At 38.7% G+C, this 26,299-nt stretch overlaps 1 protein-coding gene across 1 annotated transcript in view; it reads right to left on the minus strand.

Moving 5' to 3' along the window:
- Window positions 1-26,299, minus strand: part of cdkal1 (CDK5 regulatory subunit associated protein 1-like 1) — a 274,804-nt gene that overhangs the window by 200,467 nt on the left and 48,038 nt on the right. The window contains exon 4 of the mRNA XM_084726284.1: window positions 25,154-25,238. Within this exon, the coding sequence (XP_084582410.1) occupies window positions 25,154-25,238 (85 nt within the window). The remainder of the gene's footprint in view (window positions 1-25,153; window positions 25,239-26,299) is intronic.

A 26,299-nucleotide genomic window follows, 5' to 3' on the forward strand; every position in this document is an offset into this window, starting at 1 on the left:
TATATGTTAGATCAAATTGGACTTGGGTTTTGATTTGAAGACTGACCATCCAGTTTCTGTCTAACGCACAATGAGAAACATATTTAAATGTACTAACAGCAGATAAAATCAGATTTGATGGCTGAAATATATGTGCACTACATCCGATGTTTAAGTCATGCTAGTTACACCTCCAGAACCAGTAAATGAATAAGTAGGTGATAACATTTTATATTCGTAGAGTAAAACAGTGCACAACTACTTAAGAACATTTTTAAGATTTTGAACAATAAGGGCTACCTCTGTAAAGATAATTTTCTTTTGTTCTCCACTAATTAGCCCCTCTATGCCCATGAATTTTAATTTCTTGAAAACCTACTGTACTGCTACTGACATGGACAACACATAATGCTCGGTCACTAAAAAAAAAAAAAAAAGAATTGGAGGAGTGGGTTTAAAGTCACAGTCCGGTATGGTATGAAGACATACAATATCACTGGATGGGGAAAATACTGGATAAAAACTGTAGCACATAAAAAGTTGGGAGAAATACAGTACATACAGGCACAAGAGTTTAATCACACATCACTGCTAAATCACAGTAATATTCAGCCAGCCAGCTGGGAATGCACAGAAGCTTATATGCCACATGTGGCCTGATTCCCCACAGCGATATTCCTTCCTTCCATATCCAGCTATCTGTCTGTTTGTTTACAGCACCTCAGAGGTTAAGGACTGCCTCAGGTATGTTAAGGCACTGACCCACCAACCACATGCCTCACAGAGGTTGGCATGTTGCTGCGTACATTTCCGTGCATCCATCATTCTTTACATATACACCTATGGCCAAGTTGTAAGCCTTGGGCTTGTGTCACTCCAAATACTGTTTGATAAAATTCTTTCTTGGCTAGTTTGCAGCAGCCTGTCCATCTGCTAAAATGAGAAACAAGCCCTCCTAAATGAAGTGCAGTGGTTGGTGGTTTGATGACATCTTTAAGGCACACATACACAGCCATGTAGATACTACAGATAAATATAAATACACACATTAACATGCAAATACATGTACAAACTCAACTGGTTACAACTGTAACATCATCTAAAATCAACAATCATCTGACATTGAATGTGAACTCTATGTGACCTTCATCCTCAAGCCATTTGTTTTAGTTTCTCTGTTTCTCCTGCATGTTTCTCTCCATCTATAGTTGATCAACCCTTCATGCTGTCATCTGTTTTCTAATCCTATCTTTTCTCTTCTACTGTGTGCATCGCTTCTAACATTCCCCCTCGGGGTTCAAGCATAAGGCATGCAAAGGTCAAAACTTCTTACTGTCATCTTGCATGACTTAATGTATATCAAGCCCCGTCTCCATACTTTAACATATGGAACGTGGATGTGACATCCATCGAGAGAGACTTTGAAGGAGCGTTTGCAACTTCATCAGCGTGTATCCGCTATTGCAAAGTTACTCAAATAATTGTGCTGTCACTTGTCACCCTGAAGGTGCATGGAGAATGAACACACTCGTTCAGAGGGAGAGGATGTCATCTTTTATAACTTGCAGCTGGTATAAAGTATCTCTCTCAGTAGCTCAGTGATTTCCAGGTCAGTGCCTGTTTAACTAACACCAGCTGAAAAAGCCTCTGGGATCGTCAGCTCAAGGAACAAGACCGCACAGCTCGACGGGGAAAATGCCAAAAGCTTACAGGTGCTCCTCAGGAGAACACACACACCCCTCTCTCCTGCCATTGCCCTTTTCTCGCTTACAACTGAGTACTATTAATAAATGATTAAGCTTGTATAAACAGCAGGTTGAAACAGACGTTAAAGGATTCCTGTTGTGTGCAGGTCAACCGTTGCATTGTACGCAAGCAAATGGTGAATATGCGTTTATGTAGTTTGTGTGTATGCCCAAGTTTGTTGTGTCCACGGTGTATTTGTCTGTTGGTGAATAGATCCAGGCAGATCATGTTTCAGAGGCACAGGGTTTGGTTCAGTGTCAAATCCCTTGCTGTGTAACTAAAGATACTTGATAGAGAACACAGCAGCTGGTATGCTGGCTGTTACGCACACACACCTGCCACCTGAGTCAGTCAACCTGAGCCAGTCAGTCTCTCAGGCTTTCTCATCGTCTCACACACGCACACACTTAACAGTGAGCTGTGGCCTCCCTTATTTCAAAGGAAAAGTGAGTCAAACTAGTCCTAACACGAAAGACAAATATGGCCAAGCCCAAACAGGGAAAATAGAGATACAGTATGAGGAAAAAGAGAAACTCTAGCATTACCGTTCTGGTCTTTCATGAGGCAGTTTGACTGAAATCGAGAGAGAGAGACAGCAAGGGAGGGAGGGAATGATGGAGCAGCAGGTGTTGTGTGTGTGTATGTTCGCTTGTGTCAGTACAGGTGTACAGAGGGTCAGTGAAGTACTCTCCATATGCCATCTGTCAGATCAGCTAACATCTCACATTGACATTTCTGCACATTCAGTAGGAAACATCAAACCACCGAGATCCCACACTTGCCCTTACCTTTGCACTTACCAATACTAGGGATGTAATGATGCATCGTGAGAGAGTTAAAAATCGATACAGATGTGTGACGACTGAAATGGGTTGAGATGAAAAATGAATCGCGATGCCATTTTTATAGAGCAGAACATGTAAGAAAAGGGTATGTGTGCTTCTGACAGAGCTGGTTGAATATACCGTGCATAATTTTGTGCACTTCAAACTTTAGAAACACTTTCAAATTCTGTTTCCTAAACTCACAGTAGTGTTAGCGGGACAGAGGAGTGAGGAAGATAAGTTGCGCACACTCGCACTTTCACTCCTCGAACCAGGAGATCTGTCTCCTCGCCTTTTCTTTTTGTTTCCTCCTGGTAAATCTGCCGTCATGCTGCCATCGCTCGTGCTCCTGCCGCACCTACTTCTTAAAGGTGATGAGAACCGGCTTTTTGGTCGGCTTATTGCATGTTAAGCCTAAATTCGCCAGTGAATTAATTAGGGCACTTGGGCACATCTGATAGGTGTATCCTGCTGTGCACTGATGGTGCAAGGGGCAGGACAGGGCAGGATACCACTGCACCCCTGATGCAAGACGGCAAAAGTGGATTTGGACACGCCTTGAATAAATTAAATCCAATGCGCCTCGCACTTTCAGATCAGCGTAAGACAGGGCCCCTTGTGTTCAAAAATGAAGAGGGCGAGAAGATCACAGACAAGACTCAGACTGCGTGCAAATACTGCAAGAGTGCGATGACCTACAGAAGTAGCACAACCAACATGATGCAGCATGTCACCTGACAGCATAGTGAGAAGCTCAAGTCAACACTGCCTGAGAAAAGAAACTGTTAAAAGGACAATCCACACTGACAAGCAGATTTTTAATCTAGGAGAACATGCAAGCCTTAGTTTGTTTATTTGAAGAGATTTCATTTATTTGTATTATTCATTTAGTTATACTGATGTGGGATTTGTTTTAAAAATCAAATTTTTATTTATTTTTTTATTATTTAACATTTAATTTCAGTTGCACTTTTAAGAAGAGGGTTTTTTTGCAGTTTACTCTACCTCAGAGATAAAGAATAAATTAAAAGGAATTCTCTTTAATTTGTTAAAGATAAGAGAAAAAAATTGTTGTAGTTTTTATATATTTAAATACAGATCTTTTTTTAAAATATACATTCGTTGCATAGTTTGTGTTTTGCAGTTACAGTTTTTTGTCTGAGAAATAAATACAGGAATATTTTTCAGTCATAATTTGTCTGCAAGTTCATTCTGTTAAAAAAATCGTATTGAATCATGAGTTGAATGTATCGTTACATCCCTAACCAATACAGATATATATAGCAATACAGGTTTATGTAAACTACATGCCAGGATTACTTTAACAATCAGCTAACAAGTTTTATTGATGAGACAAGACAAAACAAGAAGAGAGTGCTTACATGCTTTTAAATTGGAATATACTGTATAATCATTTTAGGGATGCAACTAACAAATATTTTCATTAACATTACCAGACTGTGACACTTTATGTAACTTTATAAATTTCATTAAAGAAGGGAGGCAAAAACACTTAAAAGTTGGAAGGAAAAACTAATTTTACACAAACAGAAAATGCTGTACACAGACTATTTATTTAATAAAGTACATCTTTCAAATTTTATTCCTTTGTTTTTTATTGAATATCATGATGAATATCGCATCATGGACTGTTTTTGTTATATTATCAAGAGTTTTCAGAATCATTTCATCCTTATTAACTATTAGTCTGTAATTGCATGACATGTCAAAAAACAGTAACAAGTTTTCAAAGTTAAAGGTGACGTCTTTAAATGTCTTATATCTGATCAACAGTACAAAAAAAATATTTGGGACGGAGAAAAGCACCAAATTCTCACATTTGTGAAGCTGGAACCAGAAAATATGACAATTTTGCTTGATTAAACAGTTTGACTGACCATCAAGACTTTTGCTAATTTTGTTGTCCAACTATTTGATTCATCCATTAATTGCTCCATCTTCAGAATCCTTAGTCTTGTTCAGAAATGCCGTAACACATGGACATTAATCCAGATTCACACATACACAGCTTGGAGCTCCCCTGTGCAGCAACAATCTTCTTCTGTTCTCTTACAAAGAGAGATGTGACTACAAGCAATGAATTTGGTAGTATTTTTTGGCCTTTTTCTATAATTATTATATTTGTGATTATAAAAAGATGCCTAGAATTTCCAACAGACTGTTGCCATCACAGAGCTCCTCCCTGATCAATCAAAATGTGGATCAAAAAGTTTCTTTTTGCAAGCTGAAAAACACTAAAGTCACATCAAGAAACAGAAATCACCCTAGTTCTTCCAACATTAGCTCATTTAACAAACAAGACTTCAACTCAGCTGAACTGAGCGCTACTCCCCTCATTTCTGCCTGTCTCCAAATCTTTTTCTTCCCCTCCCCATCAATCTCCCTCTCTCTGTTGAAATGCAAGCCCTAATGAGGTGTTAATGAGATTCACAGTCCTCTTCTGAATCAGATTACAGTGAATTATGTATAAAGCCTTTAAATCACTGCTTTAAAATTACACACGTGGCCTATGTAGCAACATGATATGCTTGTGCTTTTACAAACTGACAGCACAGTGAGAGCGCTGATTTGTTTTTCAGACACAACTGTATGCTTTAGCTACCATAATAAGGCAGTTATTATTGTGAAAATAACTGTAATAAAGGGTACAATTCTAAAATTTCTATCACACTGTAAGTGTTAAACGGTTTTGTTTGTTTGCATATAATATTGTGAAGTGATGCGTACACAAAACAAAAAACACAGGGTAAAAGTTTAGAAAATTAGACCAAGCCTAGACTAGAGTTTTAGTCAGGCTGCTGAAATGGAGTGAAGATTGGTGAGGGAGAGAATGATAGACAGAGAGAGTCAATGGTGTGACCTTGTGAAAGTCTGTCATCACCTGCTGGGAGAGAAATTACCTGAAGGAGATAGCCAGAGCACCTGAAAACACATCAACATCCACTTCTTTCTACCCTCTTGCTCCTTCACTACCTTTTTAACTACTCCCAAATGAGGAATACGTTACCTGCTCACCATAACTAAACTGAATTAAACTGGAGTAGAAGTGACTCTGGTGGGTCCCCTGCTTTCATTAGTTGGGAGCAAAATAACCTCACTGTCGTTTACCGCTACGTATCATCCATCGTTTTATCTCTCTTTTCTCACTTCCTTCCTCTCTCCCACTGTAATTTATCTTCATCCATCTCATGTTATCTCTTTACCTGCTAATTCAATTTAATGTGCCGTATTGCTGCAAAATATGAGAACAGTGTTGCCAAGGCATCAAGGTCATCAGTTTCGCATTAAATTTGTTTCATGCTAAGGGTGCACCAACACACATGGTGTCAAATTTAACAAGATGAATTAACAGCTTTATAAGTGTGTGCTTGTGTCTTAGAGATGTGCAGCAATTTCCAGCAGAAGCCTTCATTTTAAAAAGCATTAATTCTAAAATTTCTATAATAAAGTAATGTGCTATTTTAGTCCAATTGTGTAATAATGATATTGTGGAAAATGTATTATGTTATGTACTCCATTATAATTTGCTGTGCGTCAGCTACTGGTCCAATGAAGAGAACACTAAGCCTATATGACCCTTAATAATTACTTTTCTAAAAAACATCATGAGGATTGTGTCTTAGTTTCACAGAGCAATTATTTTAATGCACTTTACATCTTACAGTGGACATCCTTAGGCTATTTTAACTTATAATAAATCATAAATAGTTCTTCTGTGTCAAGTATCATATGAAGTGTTAAAGCAGCACACATACTTACAGACACTCTTCACCTGCTGCTACTGACCAGTATTAATTTGCTTGTTTGTTGAGTCACATGTTGTCTAGTTGAAGATGCCAGTAAAGTCTGTCTGATAGGTTACTGAAAGCAAGGTATTTCATGAGATCTTAATGCACTTTCATATATCAACATCAGGCATAATCACAATAATGTCAAAAGTGATAGCTACAATAGGATTCAAGTTTTGTGATCAATGATTCAAGTTAACAACAGACATGTGAACAACTGAATAAAACAATTCGTCCATTTTTCACCATGGAAAAAAACAACAAAATGTGGACACAGAGACACAGTTTGATTTTCTCTGTTACTGCTGTGACTGTTCATGAATTATTATACAAGCAAGCAAAGAACAGAGTGGGATTTTTTTTTTGTGGTCAGCTAAGTAGATGTGTACTGCGCCGCTGGATGAGAACACAGTGCAGAGCAGAAGCTGTCACTCTGCAGACTATTACATTAGCAGAATAAAATGACTAATATCGCCCTAAAAAATTGCCCAAAAAAAGCAATGGGTCCAGCCCATCGTCGATAGACTATATATTCGCCCAATCACCCAACCCTATTTCATATCATTAACGAGGTGGGATTGTCGATGTCCAATCCATAGCAGGGAATTAATTTTTTCTCCACTGGTCACAGTACTGGTACTGCTCCACTTACCCTCACAGTTTACCAAGAGGCATAAATGGAGCAGGAATTTCCAACAATGGTTGCTTACGCTGAGCCCAACACCCAGACACATAATGTGGGCATGTTGGAGGTACTCGAGAAATGAGGTAATGAGGAAATATAAAATGTTAATCATAGAGACTGAACTGAACAGTGAGAGAAAGGAAAGAGTGAAGCAGGTGTTAAAGCAATGAGGTGGGAATTTCTGAATTTAATCAAGCCCAAGTGTGTGTGCGTTTGTGTGTGTGTGTGTGTGTGTGTGTGTGTGTGTGTGTGTGTGTGTGTGTGTGTGTATGTGTGTGTGTGTGTGTGTGTGTGTGTGTGTGTGTGTGTGTGTGTGTGTGTGTGTGTGTGTCGGTCTTCATTTCTCTCCTGTCACTATAGTGGCAAGAAGGGTCCTGGGAGGCTAAGATCTGGCCTCCCACATGCCTGAAGGGGAAAACACACACTCACACAGGTGCACAGGCACACATGCAGGGGGTTATCATGGGAAATAACTTCATACCAAATGGAGCTTTTCCTGTTATTGATCACAAACGCCCATTTGCCTCAGCTCATATTATCCAAGCACAATGCACCTGAAACTCAGTGTTAAAATCTGCAAAATATCCCTTTTAAGGATTCAAACACCCCCAAAAAACACAAGCAGAAAGGCCTGAAATACTAAGTTATGAAGCACTACCAACACATATTTTTTTAAATGTACACAATATGGCAAAATTGAGTGACTTAGGTACAACTGTGATCAAAATTACCTCTAAATCATCAACGGCAAATATGGTAAATACAATAAATCACACCAATATACACAATGTAACCAAACAAAAACAAAGCCTAGTATGAACACTCACATGATGACATATGGACTATATACTAAGTCTCCCTGATCAATGAACTACACACACACACACACACACACACACACACACACACTTATATATGTGCAAAGCCTCTTGGACACAGCCAGGTGATTCATCACCAGCTGAGGAGAGCATGGCCTCAGAACCCTTTTAAGCGACCTCTGACCTCTTCAACATGACCTCTCTAAAGGGTCACTGCAGATTTATCAAACAACCTAATGAGCATTACAACAATCATCACTCACTAATGTTCAACTCTCTCAGGAAAAAAAAGAAAACATAATATATAGGCCAAATAAAAACACCACCACCTTGTCTCCTTCCTACAGAGACTTCCAATCTCAACATATTTCACCATTTTCTTATTACAGCTGACAGCTGACATTGTCTCTTAATCTTGCACTGCTGCCCTGCTGCTACACTCTTTATCTTTTCCTTTTACCTCCTGCGTTCAACACCCCGTTCTCGTTCTTGTCACATATTATAGAACACAGTCCGAGTCAGTCACGGACGTCTAATACAACATCGGTGGTATGATCTAGCTGCCCATGGGTATAATGTATCGCTGTGACTTGAACCATCTTGCTGGTGAAACATGAATGACTGCGACTCAGCCTTATTGACGGAGGAACAAAGCTGTGATGGTATTACTGACATCTGTTCCAATTAACCGCCTGAAGGTTTAGTATGACACACTCTGAGTTGTATCAGTAATTGGTGAATTTTGTTCATCATTTGTTGGTGAATAAAGGCCTCTCTATATAATCTTCTCCATCCTGTATACAGCTTGTTTAGCTGCTATGACATGGGTTACTAATTGAGCTTTCATCCCTTTACTGGGAGATGGATAGCTGTATTCCTCTGACTACAGCTCTGTGGGAACAAACTACTACCAAACACAACTTGGTACTATACAATTCTCTGAAGTCCAGGTCTCAAACTTCACTTTTTCCCCCCTGAGTGTCCTCAACTGTCCCAAATTCTGCTTTCAACTATCCCAGACTTCATGATCATTGTCACAATTTGAAGTTTGAAATTTCCCTCTGCTTACCAAAGGTGCAACATGAGAGGAAAATACTAATCTCTATAAAAAAGATATCTGCATATGAACGCAGAAACAGTAAGTATATGAAAATACATACAGTATGAATATTAAATCGTCATCAGGCGATAGCCAATGGGTTCCCAGGTTTGGAAAATGCAGACTCGGCTGTCCACAGGTCTACTGCTGCTAGCTTGATGCAAAGAAGATGCAACATGACAAAAAACTGCATTTTCAGAAAGTTGTTGTGATTGTAAAAATAAACACATGCAGCATTGAGTGATTAACATTACATTTCATTCATCATATGGATTGTTGAATGTTGAATTACACGTTACACAGATGTTTTGTGGTACGAGTGAAAATTTAGAAATGAGCCATATGTTGAGCTACACAGCTTCATGGGCGCACTTTAGAGCAACACACCTTTATGCATGACTGACTGACTGAATTAACAAGTGGTCATTCAAATTCATCGTAGGACTGTTTATATGTGACTTTATTAAGTTAAATTTTTTCCAGATAAGAAAGTAACAATTTAGATTCCCAACATGTGATCAGTTTGTGTAAATGACGCCTATTTGGAAATTTTCTTCAATGTTTTTGTAATGATTTGTTTCTCTACTGTCCCAGAATTGTCCTAGAAACTACATATTCCTATCTCAGGTGATATTTTTATTGTCCCCAGGACAACAAGACATCCTTACTTTCGAGAGCTGGTGAAGTCACTTGGTAAAGCACAGCACATTGAAGTGAGTTGGGTCCACTTTTACACATGTATACACTCATAAGAAATGCGATTTATGCAAAACAAAAATGTTATACATGAGCGACAAAGTCTGGAATCATTATTCAAGTATCCTACAGCTGCTGTCTTTTGAAATGTAAAGCCTCTTCCATCCTTTTCCAGCTGTTCAATTCGAGTGTCAGTGGCATCCTCATCTCTTAATAAGACATCAGTGTTTCCTGAGAAATGTAAGAATCGCGTGACAAGTCCATCAAACCCCCCACTGAGGGATTTAGCACCCCTTCATTCCTGTAAAGCTCACACAACATAGAGACCAATTCGCCAGAAGGAGAGAAAACAGTTAACATGAAACACTGGTAATCCCGTCGTATCATGGTGGGCTGATGTACACACTGTGCTACGATATCTGCTTTCTCTGTTTTCCCTGTCAGTCTCAACTGTATGCAATCTAATACAAGTCAGAGAGGTGGTATTTTAACATTGACACAGCTCATAAATATTACATTAATTATGTTATTAAATTCCATGGTACATTGTACCACTGTTTAGCCAACTGTTTTTACATGTACATTTATATTTGTGTAGTACCTGAGCAGGTTGATATTAATGACAATATAAAAGACAATGTGAAGTACTCCCACACACTGCCTTGTTTACTGCTGAAATGATTTCTTTGAAAGAACGATCCCGTCTGGACAACCATCATCAGGTTTATGGGCAGCATTTACCCGCCCGTACAGGCATCATAAGTTATCCAACTTTTCGGACAGGCAGAAATGTTGTAATCATACTGATACTGCCCATATACCTATGAAGGTTGGACAGATATAAACGTTCATTAAATAAAACATTTCAGCTGTAAGCAAAACAGTGTGAGTTCATCTTATTGTTCTCAATGTACCTGTCATATCTTCAGGTGAAAAGACTTTTTTTTAAAAAAAATATTAAAAAACAATTAAAAAAAACACATCAAATGCATAACATAACCAATCAGAGGTTTCAATTAAGGTTGTGTCATTAGGAAGTAAAAATTAAAAATGTAAATTCCAAATTTAAAGCCAATAATTAATAACTGGTAACCAGAAATACACACAAAAAGCATATTTTTGAGGTGGGTCAGTCTAACCACTGTATTATAGTTTAAAAACTTCTCTCAGTAAGGAAAATAAGGGATATGATCCCCCTCTCCATTTTTTGCACACACACCCCATACCCTTCCAATATTTCTCTTGGAAAGTCAATTATAGATGGCTGGTCCCATTTCCATACTCATCCTTTCACAAATGTTTAAAACCTTAATCTAAAACTGCAGTATGAGTATGGTAGAAAACATATGGTCCTACAATTTGGCTTTAATTTTAATCTGATTGACTTGATTGTGGCAGGAGATTTAAGACATTTTCCCCATGCTTAAAATGACTAAAGTAGACACCCCACTTCAGTACAATTCATAAGGTGATGACCTGACTTTCCTATTTTTCCTACCCATATATTATTTCTTGCGTTTTTGCCCTTATCTCAGTCATACTCCTATAGAAGTTGAAATGGCCAACATGATCACTGAGTCCTTCGATACGGATAAGAATTTTTTAAACCCCCTCAGCCAAACTCAAACTCAATCCCTTTACAAAATGCAGAATTTAACTTGGGATTCAACTATGGAAACCCAGTAACTTGCAACACACCAGGGTGAAAGGTCCCCTCTCTATCTTCAAGCCTATATTAAGTTGGCCTCTTACGGCTTAAATCCACAATCGGGGATCAGCAAAAAGGCTGGAGCCCAGTGGGATGCCTTAAGAGCCCAGTCGTCTGAACAGATGAAAGGCAGGGTTGTTTGTGATTGTTGTCAAGGAAGATCTTATAAGGACAGCAGCAATATGACTATGCAGCCATTTATTAAGGGACCACTCACACTCTCTCTCTCTCACACACACACACACACACACGCATGCACACCCCCACACCCCTCAAGTAACGCAACAAAATAAAGACACTGAAGAATTTCAGCTGGTTTTCCTGCGGCTTAAGCTTTGCTCAATTTGTGAATGAAGATTAAGATTCTTCACAACATTCTCAGTTCTACAAGTAAACGTGCCTATACTTCTGATAGAAAAGACAGCTTAAATTACTGTATTATCACAGGAACTAACTTGCATTTCTTTTAAGGGTGTAACAATACATTGAATATTGCAATATCACAATAAAAATATCTCTCAATCCCATACCTGACTGTGACAATATCTACAGTGATATTATGGTTAATTGTTTTAATATCTATATTTTTTTTTAAATAAAAGGACTGTTACTGACTCGTGTGTTGTATTTTTTCAAGCCTTAATTTTTCTTTATTTTATAATATCATGATGAATACTGTGTCATGGACTTTTAAAACATGGTATTAAGGGCCCATGAGTTTTTGATGATGTTACATCCCTAATTTTCTTATATTCATAAATGTCTACCACATTCATCATTAAATGTAAATAGCAAGCCCTTCACTTACAGGTGGCTGACTGTATTTGTGAAGGAAAAGGTACAAATAGTAGTATACATGCACAAGCATATTCATGCAGAGAAAACATGCAGAAACAGAATCAAGGCAGCAGCCATGAGTAAAGACATGTTTAACAAGATCCGGGTGGATGGTGGAGAGGTTGTTGGCTGAGGCCTTTAGACCCATACTGTGAACAAGCCTGCATTTCAACCACATACAAATGGTTGCACACACACACGGACACACAGTCAGACTTGGATACCAGAGCCCCATACTGCGTTGAGCCCTGCATTCAAAACCACTTTGTGAAGCGGATGTGACAGGTTGTTTGTGTGGGGAATTCAGCAGCACACAGAAAATACACACAGAAATGTGGTTTAGAGTGGAAAACATCACTAAATATATGAACCGAAGAAGCCTAGAGATGCTCAGTCTTGGGCCTGTCTAAAATAATCACAACTACCACAGATCCTGTATTGGTCTGAAGGTCTGCTGGTCTTCTAATAATCTCCATCACTAGCACCCTCTGACTGCATCTAAAGGCAATAAATGTCCTATCTGGATGAGTGTGTGTGTGCATTTCTTTGAGGCATATTTAAAAATAGTGTGTAGTCAGGCGGTTAGGCTTGACTAATAGCATCTCTTTTATTTTCAACTTTTGTGTTGTTTCCAGCTGAAGACACAGTCACACAAAAACGTGTACACACTATCTTGGGGTTATTTCTTGCCATGGCATTGTGTTCTTCAAGTCACAATCACAAGCCGTGAAAGGTCGGGTTTTATCTGGCTAAACTGATATCCTTTTTTTGTTCTGTTCTGTTTTTTTCAAAGAATGACAGTAAAACATTAGGACAGACAACACTTCACTTAATTACATGTTTGCCTCATGGACAATTTTACTTTACTTACTGTAAAAAATTCCAAATTTAAGATGAAATCTTTCCTCCCTGCACTAATGCTTCACATCCCATTACTAAAGCAGTATAAAATACTTTTCACCCGCTGTGGAAATGAGAGGACACAATACATGGTCTTTTAAAGCCGATACAAGCTGATAAAAGTCAAGTCCTTTAGGAACAGGATTTAAACATTATTAGCCTTTCATCACATTACATTCATCCCTGCTGAAGCCTGCTTTGCCTTCCACCTTTTCTGATAAACAAGCTTAAAAAAAAGGTAAGACTGTTACTTCACTTTCAGCATGCCTCACACAAAATTGGGACTGACTGTTTGTTGTCGTTACTTAATGTCTTAGGTTAAGGAGAAACAAAAGTACAAAAATCTAGTCTGACAGCAGGTAAATTATTTTAAAAGGATATGTCTGCTGGGTCTGGAATGCTAGAGACTGACCTGACTATTAAAATCCTGTTAACAGGTTCATGTTAATGTGAGTTAGATCAAAGCTGGAGTCACCCTGCAGAGTGGGGGATCTAACAGACAACTTTCAGCAATGTGTTACGGTGAATTATCCAGGTAGAGGCTCCTGTCAGGCATCTATCTGCATCTTGAGCAGCTAATGGACACTTTTAAACGTTAAAAACAACTGAATAAAACTTTAGCAGCAACTCATGAAATACTAGACACACAGATGATGACTGATACAGGGAATGCATATAGTTCACATGAGCAAACTTCTATAATAGCTTCTGAACATTTGCAAGGAGCACAGAGCTGAGCCTTCAAGGTCTCAGGGTCTTTACAGTGAATAAATCACAGATCTGACATGGTTGTATTGGCCACAACAATGGGGAAGAATGCTTGTTTCAACCATTCACTTCATACTGAATCACATGCAACCTTCAGGCATTTCACCTCACCATCACAGGAACAGAATAAAACAGAACACGACAGAGTGGAATACAGTGGAACACAGCTGGACAGGACAGCTATCAGCCATTTCAAAATGACTAATAAATCCAGCTAGTTTAAAAAGTGGGTGCCTCATCTTCACCAACGGCCTGTCAGGTGGGAAGAAGAGAGAGAGAGAGAGAGAAAAGACAGAGTAGAGACAATCTGTGGACACTTTTCTCTTATATTCTGACTAACAAAAAAGGCTGATGTATTGTTCCAAATTGGTTATTTGTGGATTAAAGATGTACAGGAAAAATCATAGTTATCAGTTATGTAAACTGATTGATTCAATAACATCTTTGTTAATTTCCTTTTAGAAATAAATCTAATCTTAGTATACAGTAGTTAACTCAAAGTTCTGCGTGGATTCAGGGTGTATTGTCTTGCCCCATTAACATACTGTTGATTTTAACAGAACCAAGCTTACAGTAAACACCCACTCCTTCTAAAAGATCATTTATGCTTTCTCACAACTCAAACAGACACCAACTCAACCAGTGAACATTTAACATAATTTCGCATTAGGAAATAAACAGAATGTTTTCCAGATTATGCTCATCTGCCTTAACAGCACAGTTTACACATTTCCGTTGCTGATTTATTAAACAGAGTTCAACTGTGTGAAACGAGAAAGAGAATTTAGCAGAAAACCCCAGTATTCTACAAAAAGTCGGTTTTGCTAGGTAATAAACATTATCATTGTCTTATAACACATATAGAGGCATCAATATTAGCCCTTTTCACACAGATATCCTGCAATGTCACAACAACGAGAGCTCGCCTTTAAGCCAGCTTTGTGTGTTTACCCTGATCCAAGCAGCGCCGGCATAAAGCTGCCCCAGTGTGTCCTTTTACACAGAGCGCTGGCATCGTGGAATTAAAAAAAAAAAAGGCTTGACATACCACAACAGCACACCAGTCAACAAGTGATTCTGCTCATCTGCTCTAGTCTAATCATACAAGGCTGATAACCTCATGGATGGATGTGTTACTGTATAAACAGGCCGTCGCTTCTTCTGCAGCATGTAAGTGAAAAAGATCGCCTTGTGTGATGATCTGTGAGGAGGGATTTCTATCTTCCTGTCCATCTGTGTGTGTCTGCTCTGTCAGCACTCTTCTCTCTCCCTCTCTCTGGTTAAAACAGCTGACAAATATGTGGGATAAGTACGTAATCTAAAGAACACAACACAAACAGCAACACGTAACTCAGGAGCGTCATGTCATGCCGTGCTGGCTTACCCTTTTACACATCGACTCAGTTTTGTTACAGCTCTGTTACTACTTCTCTTGGTGGATCAGAGGCAGAATTAAACTGACCTCCCCCCATTCCACCTCCATACCATTTACACAGACAGCAATGCGGAATAAAGGTACAATACTCCCACCTTGAATAGGCTGTGAAAAAGGGGCTAATGACTTACGCATGATAAGACAGAATGTGTCAGTAACACATGCTCAGCCTAGATGTCACTCTGTTTAAGGTATCCAACAGCTGTGCAAAATTATGATGAAAATATTGACTAAAATTGACTAAAATATACTAAAAATAAAAAAATGAATTGACTAATCATCATCAATCATCTTGATGAATGTAAAAACAAAAACCAAAGACTAAAACGTGACTTCAACTAACTAAATGTTCAGTAAGCAACGTAGACTAAAAGTAGATTTTTGTCAAAATTTACACTGAAATGTAGAGGACTGTTTTTGGTTGTCGCGTTATAAAAAGCATTATGTTGTAAATGTGTTATAAGATAAATCAAGACAATCAGCTAAAGAAAAACAGAAAAATACAGAATGCAAACAAAACAACTAATTTCAAAATAAAGCATAACAGACCATCCCCTCCCAACTTACTAGACAAAACATCTTAAGCAGCAGAGCACAGAAATGTTGAGAACAGTCAAACTATGCAGATAAAGACATGTTAAAAGCATGAAAGCAAGGTCATGTACGGGCCAGCCCCGGCCTTGGTGTGGTTCTCATACAGCCATGGGCTCACTGAGGTTAACACATCAGGACGCCTGAACTCTGCCACACACTCTTCATCCACCCTCTCTGTCTATGTGTCTGTTTTCCCTCAGTGTCTGTCAGTCTGTCTCTCCCTCTCTCTGACTATTTTTGTGTCTCTGTGTGCCCCAAAATGTAGGCTAATGCCCTGCAGAACTGACAGATTAAATGCCAATCCCTGGGTTGTACCAAAACCAGCCCCAGGCAGCACGCTCTGTGTGTGTGTGTGTGTGTGTGTATGTGCTGGCCTGGGTGAGCGCAGACATAAAACAACTGCCCTTAGTAAACAACTCTAAAGGTCACTGCAGATTTCAGATTGTTTATACCTTGTTGTCATATCCTGATGAAAAGGAAACATTTCTGGTCTTAATGTCAGTCACTTTCTGTGTGTCAGTTCATTTAAAACAACATGCTGTAAGGCCAAAATCAACAGCTCCATGCATTATGAGTTCTGTAAAACGACAACGCATAACTTGACCACAAAGCAATGTAAGACCTTTGATTCGTTCTTGGACGAACAAAGTAGAATAATATATATTTATGTGTGTGTGTGGGTGAGCAGTGGTCATGGTTTTCTGAGGTCACTCTCTTATCCATTATTAATGGAGCAGCTCAGGTTCTGTCATTTGGAAGATTTGTTGTCCGACAGACTGCAGCTTTAACTCTCTGGATTCTAGATTTTGCAAATAGTTGTTAACATTCTCAGACACAGGCTAACAAATTAGGGCTGTGTGATAACATGTAAATTTTGTTTCAGGGTAGATTTTCACTTTAATGATTTTATTTGTCATGCATGACCTTTGCCTCCAGTAAATGTGGGGTCAGAAATCAATGACATAAAATCAGTTGCCTAATGTCAGTGGACATCTTTCTAATCAACAGGCATGGGCTATTATGTATATTCACCACCTGTAATTCCACTGTAAATATGCTTTTAAATTAGACTTTGATTGCGAGTTTGACTTTTATCAAGTTATATTATTAAAGCGGTATATTACAGATCTCTCAGAAGACGTCTCTACTGCCAAAAAATATGCCAAATTTATCTGATCTCTGCAAATAAGTGTGCATTAGCAAACCACATTTTAACATATCTAAAATTAAACTTAAGTCTTTATTATCTGGGTATCTAGAGCCAGTGTTTGGTTTGTCTGTTCTAGGTTACTGTGGAAACAAGGTGGTGCAACATGTCTGCCTCTGAAGAAGAGGACCCACACCCTCTGTAGATAAGAAGGAATCATTCTAAGGTAACAAGAACACAATGATTCTTATTTCAGGTGATTATACACTAATGAAAATCATACTTATGAATATTTTAAGCCATTTCTGCCATACTCTGCCAATAAACCCCAATAAATCTTACATACTGGACCATTTAGACACGTACAAATAGCATGCTTGGAACAATAACGTGTCTCTGACATGTTTTTCTCTGCAAGAAAAAAAAAGGCTGTTAAAATCCTTTTAAAGACATCCACCTTTCTACCTCATTAGAAATCCTATAATCTATGAATAAATTGGAAACAAAATGTCTCCTTCTTCACTGTAAAATCCATTCTCAGTGTAAGAGCACCGGTGACTTTAAATTTTTACCTCATGCTTGTATGGTTTGGAAAGTGGACCAGGACTGACTTTTAAACTAGTTGTGATGTCACAAATCATGCCTGTAGGCCCACCCCATAAAATCTGATTTTCAGTGTGGTAAAGAGAAACGTTCCACTTAAAGCAGATGAATGTGAAAACCTCTTTCTAGTGTCAAACTCTGCACATACATCATTCTGGACCGTGAAGCTCAAACATCCAACTGTGGCAGAAAGAGGAAAAATACGTTTTTGATTTGAGTGCATCTTAAAAGAATATTTCAAACTTAAGATGTCCCCTGATTTGTCCTTTGACATTATCGGTAAATAATAGCAAACAAAACAACAATAAAAAAATTGCGTTCTTTACATATTAACAAAATACTATGAACTAACTACCCCATCTCTTATTTTTCTCCTTTTTATCCCCTTTTTCAGTTTTATATCCAGATGTGATATGTATATATATTGGCCTATACCCTCTGTATGAAGCAACCAACTTCAGATCAGTTTTCCTATACACTTTTGGCAGCATGTGGTCTCCAATCAATGGTTCTATGTTTGTAAAGCTACTTCTGCCAAGACAACACTGAGCCAACAATAGACTGTCCTTTAGCCAGGGGCCATAATATATATTCACCACCCAGCCTACACATTCGTTATAAATACGCAGTACAAGCACAGCACATACACTTTGGACTTCTTCCAAGAGTTCATTCTGTGTGTTCTGTGTCCCTTTTCAATTAACATTAATGATTTTTCTTTCTTATGGTTGGTTCATGAATATCAAAATTATATTCAAATGAATGTAAATATAATGTGGGAATTGGCGTATTTTGAAAACAGAAGTACAGAACTCCGAGTTGGGTTCTAATTCGTTAAGCGTACATTCCCTTGATCATACAAATTACTAGAGACAGCCAAGCGGAGAAATCCAACACACACACACACACACACACACACACACACACACACACACACACACAAATATGCCCACAAACACTGCAGTTTAATTACATGCAGTTGAGCAACTGTTTCTTTAATGCATTCCGCGTTCATTGATTTGAGAGGTCTCTGACATTGAATTACGCTATAGATTTCGGCATTTCAAACGTACGCACTGGCACACCCAAATATCCATACTAATTGACTTTTTAGCATTCAAAAGCTGCTCCATTAGCAGTTTATGCTACTGCATGAGTTCCTGATGCAGAAGTCCTGCCGAAGGAGTGAAAAGCAGGGCAGAGTGTGCCATCGCTCCAAAAGAAGAAGCCGGAGGGAATCCCGTCTCCCACACATGTCAACTCACCCCTGCACGCTGAACAAAATGATAGAAGCCAGATTCATGTCAAAATGCTGAGGGCAACACTCTGGAGAATCAGTAGAACGCCACGGAAAGAAATTATAAATTAAACAACTTAATGTATTATTATCTCAAAATTATAGATTATATTAACAAAACAAATCTTGAACCTGGCTTCTGTGTCCTTGAGCAAGATACAAATGTTTGGGCTCAATGCACATTTAACCTAAACTGATGCAAAACTCATGTGTGCTTCGTTCTGGATACTCAAAAAAATCAAAACAGCACAAACATACACAGACAGTGTAGACTGAAAAGAAGAAACCTCAGTTTTCAGCTTCAGGACTAATCAATATTGTTAGGTGGTTTTTCAATGCACATCATGCATAGCATATACACTCCATATGCATATTTACTGCCATTTTCTCACAGAGTAACCCTCTACACCAAACACACACACACACACACACGCACACACAGACACACAGCCACAAGCTGCCTGGGCATCCATCCACCTGACAAACCCCCATACACATACACAAAAATACAACTCCTTATCCCACACACTTGGCATGGATGCCAACTAAGCCCCAGTTCTCCAGAAGTAATAAACCGTCTTTTCACTGCGTCTCTCCAAACCATGATAGAAGACCGCTGAAAGTCCCTGTGCTTCCATTTTAAACCCCTCAACTCATTTACTAGGACACTGATTGTTACTACTGTGACCATGTGTGTGTGTGTGTTGGTCCCACATGCTACAGCGATGGGGGACTTATCACTAATCACACACACACACACATACACACACACACACACACACACACACGCACGCACGCACGCACGCACGCACGCACACCCCAGTGAAATGGGACAGAATATGACTACAACATGATTTTAACGTACAGGTCCTGACTTAATTGCGTAAGCTCAGCAACAAAAACAGCAAAACAGTGCCTGAAATACACATTCGTGCATTTGTTGATCAGCCTAAAAACACAGATCTGAAAAAGAAAACTGATCAATAAAACCAACATGCACAGGTAGAGTTAACACAATTTTTTATTTCAGATGGATTATTCTTTTCCTTTAATATCAGCTTGCAGCAGAACAACATGTCTACTGAAAAATATGGTCAGAACAACAAGCTGAGCACCACAGCATACTGTCGCACAACTTGCTAGTTAATATCCAGCGCAATGGCCTCTAACTCTCAGACAGGCAGAACAAACGCACTAACATTAACAGACAGCATTAAAGGTTAGCTCTTTATTACCAACAAAACCCACGTCCAGTGACAAACATACTTCCGCCCATTTATGTGGAAATCTTCAAAAGCCAGGTAGATACGCTCCATAAAACTAATATTACACTGATACCAACTCAGAGATTCAACTCATCAATTGAGAGGCGACTCATGTTTTGCAGTCACATCTCTGCACTTTTGTTTTTTAGCTGCATCATTGTACACAGAGAAATGCAGGACAAACAGCAAAGCAGGCTGTAAACTTTACAAACTGAGCCCCAAAATGGCCACAAAATTAATGTCAAGTGTGATGGAAGACACGGAAGGCAGCATGACACCAGACAGCTAGGGACGTGCACAGTTAGTTGGCCAAACTATTAAATGCCACTAACCTCAATAGTTAACAAATACGTAAGTCAGCTCAACTGATGATTAATATTTTATGAATGTAATGCCAGTTAACTGTTGTGCCTAAGATGTGATGCAGCTGCCTACCAAATGGCAGTAATGCTAATGCCTGGATGGCCTGGATGTTGTAAACCAGCAGGGTGGAAATTGGGCATGATAACACCTCGTTAAAACCAGCACAATTTGGCTACGGCAAAGGCTTCTGATGGGTAATGGGATACACTGATCCCAAAAACACAGTGCTGGGCTGCAAAATCGCATCTAGATTGGATACAACCATCAAAATTATGCCACATACCAAATATGTTTTGGTTTCAAATACTACATATATTTAAACACTGATTAAGAAATTGCACTCAATTTGACTGTTTTTGTATAAGCAGGATGCACACTTACATACAAACTACTTTTTCCAACTGTGTGGAAACACTGTGACATCACAGATGATGAAGAAAGCTATTAAAATATGAGGAAGGCTGAAATGAACACTAAACTGAAAAAAGGAATAAATGATCAAATCTTTGACTGGAACAGACAAATCTAATTTGACTTGAGAGAAATCAGGCCTAGAAATCATCAGCACTTTTGATTGGCCTACAGCAGAGAGTGTGTTTAGGGTACAGTGTGTAAGATTTAGGGGGATTTACTGGCAGAACATTGCAGGAATGGAATATAATAGGGATGCACTATGATACGATACCACTTTTTTTTTCAGACCGAGTACAAGTACATGTACTTACATTTGGGTACTTGCCGATACCGAGTACCGATACGAGTACTTAATAATGCCATTAAAGTTCTTACAATAACTTTTAAGACATGTTTTATTTTCATTAGACGGTCACTTTCTAAATGTAACAAATCACTGTTGCTGTTTCCTGCTAGTTCCTACCTGTCATTGTTTATGGGGGACAGGTATGAGTGTGGTGCCATGTGTGCAACAGTTTTGTTTATCCTGCTGTGAACCCTAAAGAGTGAAGTTGCGTGTCCTGTGCTGTCAGGCCGTTTTGGTGAAGAATAAGTACACAAAGAAAAGTTGTAGCAGCTTATTACGAAGAGACGGGCGGCGGTGTTTTTTATTCATCTGCAGATTAATTTGCAGAGGCATTCAACTAGTTTACTCCCACCAGGACTTATTGGACAGCGGCTGGCTGTGGTCTACAGGTGGACTCCAAGACTAATTAAAAAATAAGTAGTCCAACAGAAAAGTATAAACCAGAAAGTACAGAGCCACAGTGTGTGTATTTGTACCATGGACAGCGGACAGACACCTCGCTTTTTGATGAGAAACTTACTGTCAGGGAATCCCACCAGAGCAGAGGAGTGTTTAAGACAGAGGGGGGCACCGAGTGAGCCTGACGCATGGAATGATTCAATAGCCTGTGTAATGGGTAATGTGTATTCTCTTGTTTGAGTTGAGAGTAAACCAAATGCACCAACACGTTTATGTTCCAACATAATCAGGGCTTTTTTTCACATAACCAATTTCTGTTAATTTTATTCCCTGTGTTCCAACAGGTCAAAGGTGCTGCAGCTGTGCACCCTGCACCTCCACTGCACCTCGGCTGTGTCTTCTTTACCCTCCAGCAGCGGCTGCATCCTTACGGAAACAATCAACTCCACACATTTAAACACAGAGATAAAGCCAATGAAAGCCATTAAAAATAAACGGAAAACAAAACACAATATATCTGCTCAACTGGATCACTGAAAATAGCATCAGTACAAAATGAATAATTGAATGTCGCTGATTTCCCGTGTCTGAAAATCTTTGTGGAAGGTCTACGGAAGGTTGAAAGTATGTGTAGGAATGTGCACCGTTTTCCACATAGTATTTTTTTTTAAAAATCCCAACATTGGCGGTGAAAAAGCGTTTCCACCGTCTTTTTGTGTGCAGCAACCTTTATAAATGAGGCCCCTGGTCCTTTTCTTCCTTATCCTTTTAGTTGGATGTATTCTGTCACCAACTATAACACGTCTGCCACTGCACATCAAACTTGCTCATCAACCTGATGCTGGTAATCATTAAATTTTATCCCTCTAAAACTAAGACTTAACTAAATGTAAGAATTAAGATTTTAAAGCATTTAAATTACAAAGGAATTACTGAATAAATCTGAAGACATTTAAGACCAACAAATATGATGCCTCAGCCTGTGCAAATGTGTGTGTGAATTATAGAGGTGTGCGTGTGTGTGTGGTACCAGGAGGTGCAAGCATAACGGCCAGCGTGTGACTGAGCGCGAGGCAGCCCGTGTGCCTGCCTCCTTCTCTCATTTTTCCTCGCTGTCGATTATATGAAGAGACAGCAAAGAAAAATGAAGGTATGAAAAAAAGAAAGACTTAAGTGGGCATTTGGATTCTCTCTGAACCCTACCCCCTCATTTCGTGTCTCCATCATGCAAGTAGCAAGTCATGAAAGGCGAAAAACTTCTTCATTCCTCCTGTGTGTGTGTGTGTGTGTGTGCGTATGTCTGCATGCGTGGGTGCGCGCGCACGTCCCTCCCAGTGAATAGAGCATTAATTGCATTAGCATTACAGCTGGTTGATTTCCAGTCAAAGAAAAACTCTGCCATCAACAAGGAAGGCATTTCCATAGTCTTGAAGTGTGTTATTATTTTGTGCATTTCAACTGAAAAATTCTTTGCGTAAAAACTGGCATGACAGAAAGAGTGAAAGACAAAGTGAGCATGTGGAGACAGCTGAAGCAGAAAGACAAGAAGATTGCACTGATCAAGCTGGCCAACTGAAACTGTTCACCCTTGAAACTGGAATATTGCCTTATAATAAGTTACTCCGTTCTGATGATTCAGACATGCAAAATATAAAATGTGACAGATGATAAATTGCTGCTTTTTGCAATTAGCATGAAATGCAAATCATCTATAAGAGCCGACAAACTAAAAAGGCCACAATTCTGTCCATTCAAACATGTCAACAACTGTCCTGTCACAGCTCTGAGGTTACTGAGGTAGGAGGGTTTTTAAAGGTGTAAGCAAACCTCTTTGGAGCTGTGACCATGCGACTGAACGCACTTTATTCTTTTTGCAGGAAGTCGAAAAAGCCAGAGCAACGTGTGATCTCCCCACATTCACTGTTGATAAATGCAACCAACAAGTCAAAACTCATCAATAATCAACTAAATTTCATATAAGACTATGGAAAACAGCAAATATTCATGTTTGAGAAGCTGTAACTATATTTGGCTTTTTTTGCTTGAAAAGTTACTACCAACCATCAAAATAGTTTCCATTTAATTTTCTATGAATTGACTAATAAATTAATCAAATGGTTGTTTCAGCTCTAAAATAATAAACTGACAAAAACTATAGTCTATTCATATGCAATGAACATGGAATAAATAGCAATTTTAGATTATTTATGAGAAGTCAGGAAACTCAGAACACCAAAACTGCTCTTAATCAGTAGTGGTCAATACAGTAATTTGCTCTCAATAATTTCACAGTTATTTTAACATATAAACGAGTAGTTTCTCAAGTCGATTCTGACGCACTATGTTTTGTTGGACTCCTGCAGCAGCAGCCAGAGCCTAAGTGCTCATACACAGTTCCTCTAATGGCCCCTAGAGACAGGCTCAAGTGGATTATCTGGATTTAGACTATAACTGATGTTAATTAAAGTTTTAGGGAAAAAATGAGCATCTACATTCCCACTTCATACAGAAACAGGCTGTTTAAAAGAGATCTGTTAACAGTAAATACGATCACTCACAATTAATACTCTTATTTGATGGCATCTGAATTCTTTCAGTCCATAACAATTCATACTTTTGAGCCAATGTGGATGTTAAAACTGTTTTCAAAAGAAAAATCCTGAATTTCACACAGTCACCCTGTAATTCATTTGCTGAGTCTCTCTCACTACCACAAAAGTGTGTGTGTGTACATGCCCCTGATGGATGGAAATTAATCAAAATGCAAAACAGTTTCTGGCTTAATTTCTGTGTTTATGCAAATGTGTGTGTGTGTGTGTGTGTGTGTGTGTGTGTGTGTGTGTGTGTGTGTGTGTGTGTGTGTGTGTGTGTGTTATTTCTCTCTTCTCTCCCTCTCTTTTTCTGTCAGTGTGAGTAGGTGGAGATTGGCATGGGGCGACACACTAAAAACATGTAATAAACACACACACAAGCTTAAGAAAATAGATTTTTGTATAGCACAATCTGGATGAAGACAGCAGTAATATTAAAAAAGAGAGTTATTTTTTATTTTTGGCGATGCTGGCCAAACAGAACTTTGAAATAATAAGAAGATGAAGATATTTCAAGACCTAAGTTACTTTTGTCCCATATTCTTTCTTTTTCAATCCATATGAAAGATACAATCACTCTGGCAGTCTATTTCTTGTTTTAATGTTTCAAGACAAGATTATTTTAAATTCTGCCTGTATCACTTCATCTCAAACAAAAGACATGGAACCTACTCATGAACTTACTTATGCATCTGGGGATAAGTTGTGGTCAACTTCCTGTAGTTCTAATTTCAGTACCCAAAACCTGAAATTCTTTTCTACTGGCTGCATAAAATTTTAAGAAATGAACAAAGGATCCAAGTGTGTGCACATTTTATGTTTTTCCGTACTTGATTGAGTTTCTGAAGTGGTCCTCTGCAGGGTTTTTCACAGTGCAGCTGTTGAGCAACCACAGGTCTGCTTCTGCTGGGTCATCTATAGAAGGAAAAAAAAGTGCATTTATTTTTTACTGAAAATAATATTCACAAGCACGATACAGAAAAATAACCTATCTAACCAATTAACACATAATCACAAAAAAAAGTATAATAAAGGACTCTACAAAGCAAAGAAAATCCTAAAAAAGCAGAACTAATTAATTGGTCTCTGGCACTGTTCCTTTGTGTCTGAAACACACAGAGGGTCAGAAGGTCTTCAAAGTCACACCCAGATGATCACACATGTTTCAGTCTGCTAATTTCTCTTCTATACAAATTTCATTTCTATACTACTTCTCCTTCACACAGAATAATCTTTTATGATCTCTACAGTCTTTCAAAGGTGTCTAATGAGTTCAGGGTATTATATGGGTATGGCTACAGCATCATATTCACTGATTTGGAAAAGGGAAAAAATACTTCTGCACGCTCTAATCTTATTTCATTAATTTAATTTGATGTACAGGACATATGTGCTTTATGTCACTTGTCCATTGCTTGCCTGCAGCTAATGCAGACTGCTGAAGCTAGGTTTCTGAGCGCCAGATGAACAGGGGACCAGATTTCGTCTGTACTGGCCTCCTTGTAGTGGGTAACATTAACCAGAGTCGATTTGAAGGTTTTACTGTCTGTTTGTTTGTTCATAAAGTTTTCAGTGGTTTGGCACTTTCCTAGGACTGAAATAAACCAAATGTTTTAATAGTTTTGGTTTGTTTTGTTTTTTAACTTGAAAACTGGACAACACTGTGGCAACGTCAGCTGTTTTTAATATGCTTTCTAAATAAAGTTGCTTTTAGACTGGAAACCTTTAAGTTACCAGGAGGATCCCATTCAGCTTGAGCATGAAAAGTCATCCTTGACTTTGGGACCACTAGTACAAAACAGTTTTGACACAAAAGTCCAGCTCCTAGCTTTTCTTGAGCTTTCAACTGCATCTCACTGTCTCGCATTTGTGAATGCCTATCCTAAGACCTCTATTAATACTGAATACTGAATACTGAAAACCACTCAACTCACTGTTACTTGCCAAAGAACCTTTTGGAGGATGTCACACCATGG

Source organism: Lutjanus erythropterus, chromosome 9 (genome assembly GCF_056507025.1).
Source record: "Lutjanus erythropterus isolate fLutEry1 chromosome 9, fLutEry1.hap2, whole genome shotgun sequence".
Taxonomy (NCBI): domain Eukaryota; kingdom Metazoa; phylum Chordata; class Actinopteri; order Lutjaniformes; family Lutjanidae; genus Lutjanus; species Lutjanus erythropterus.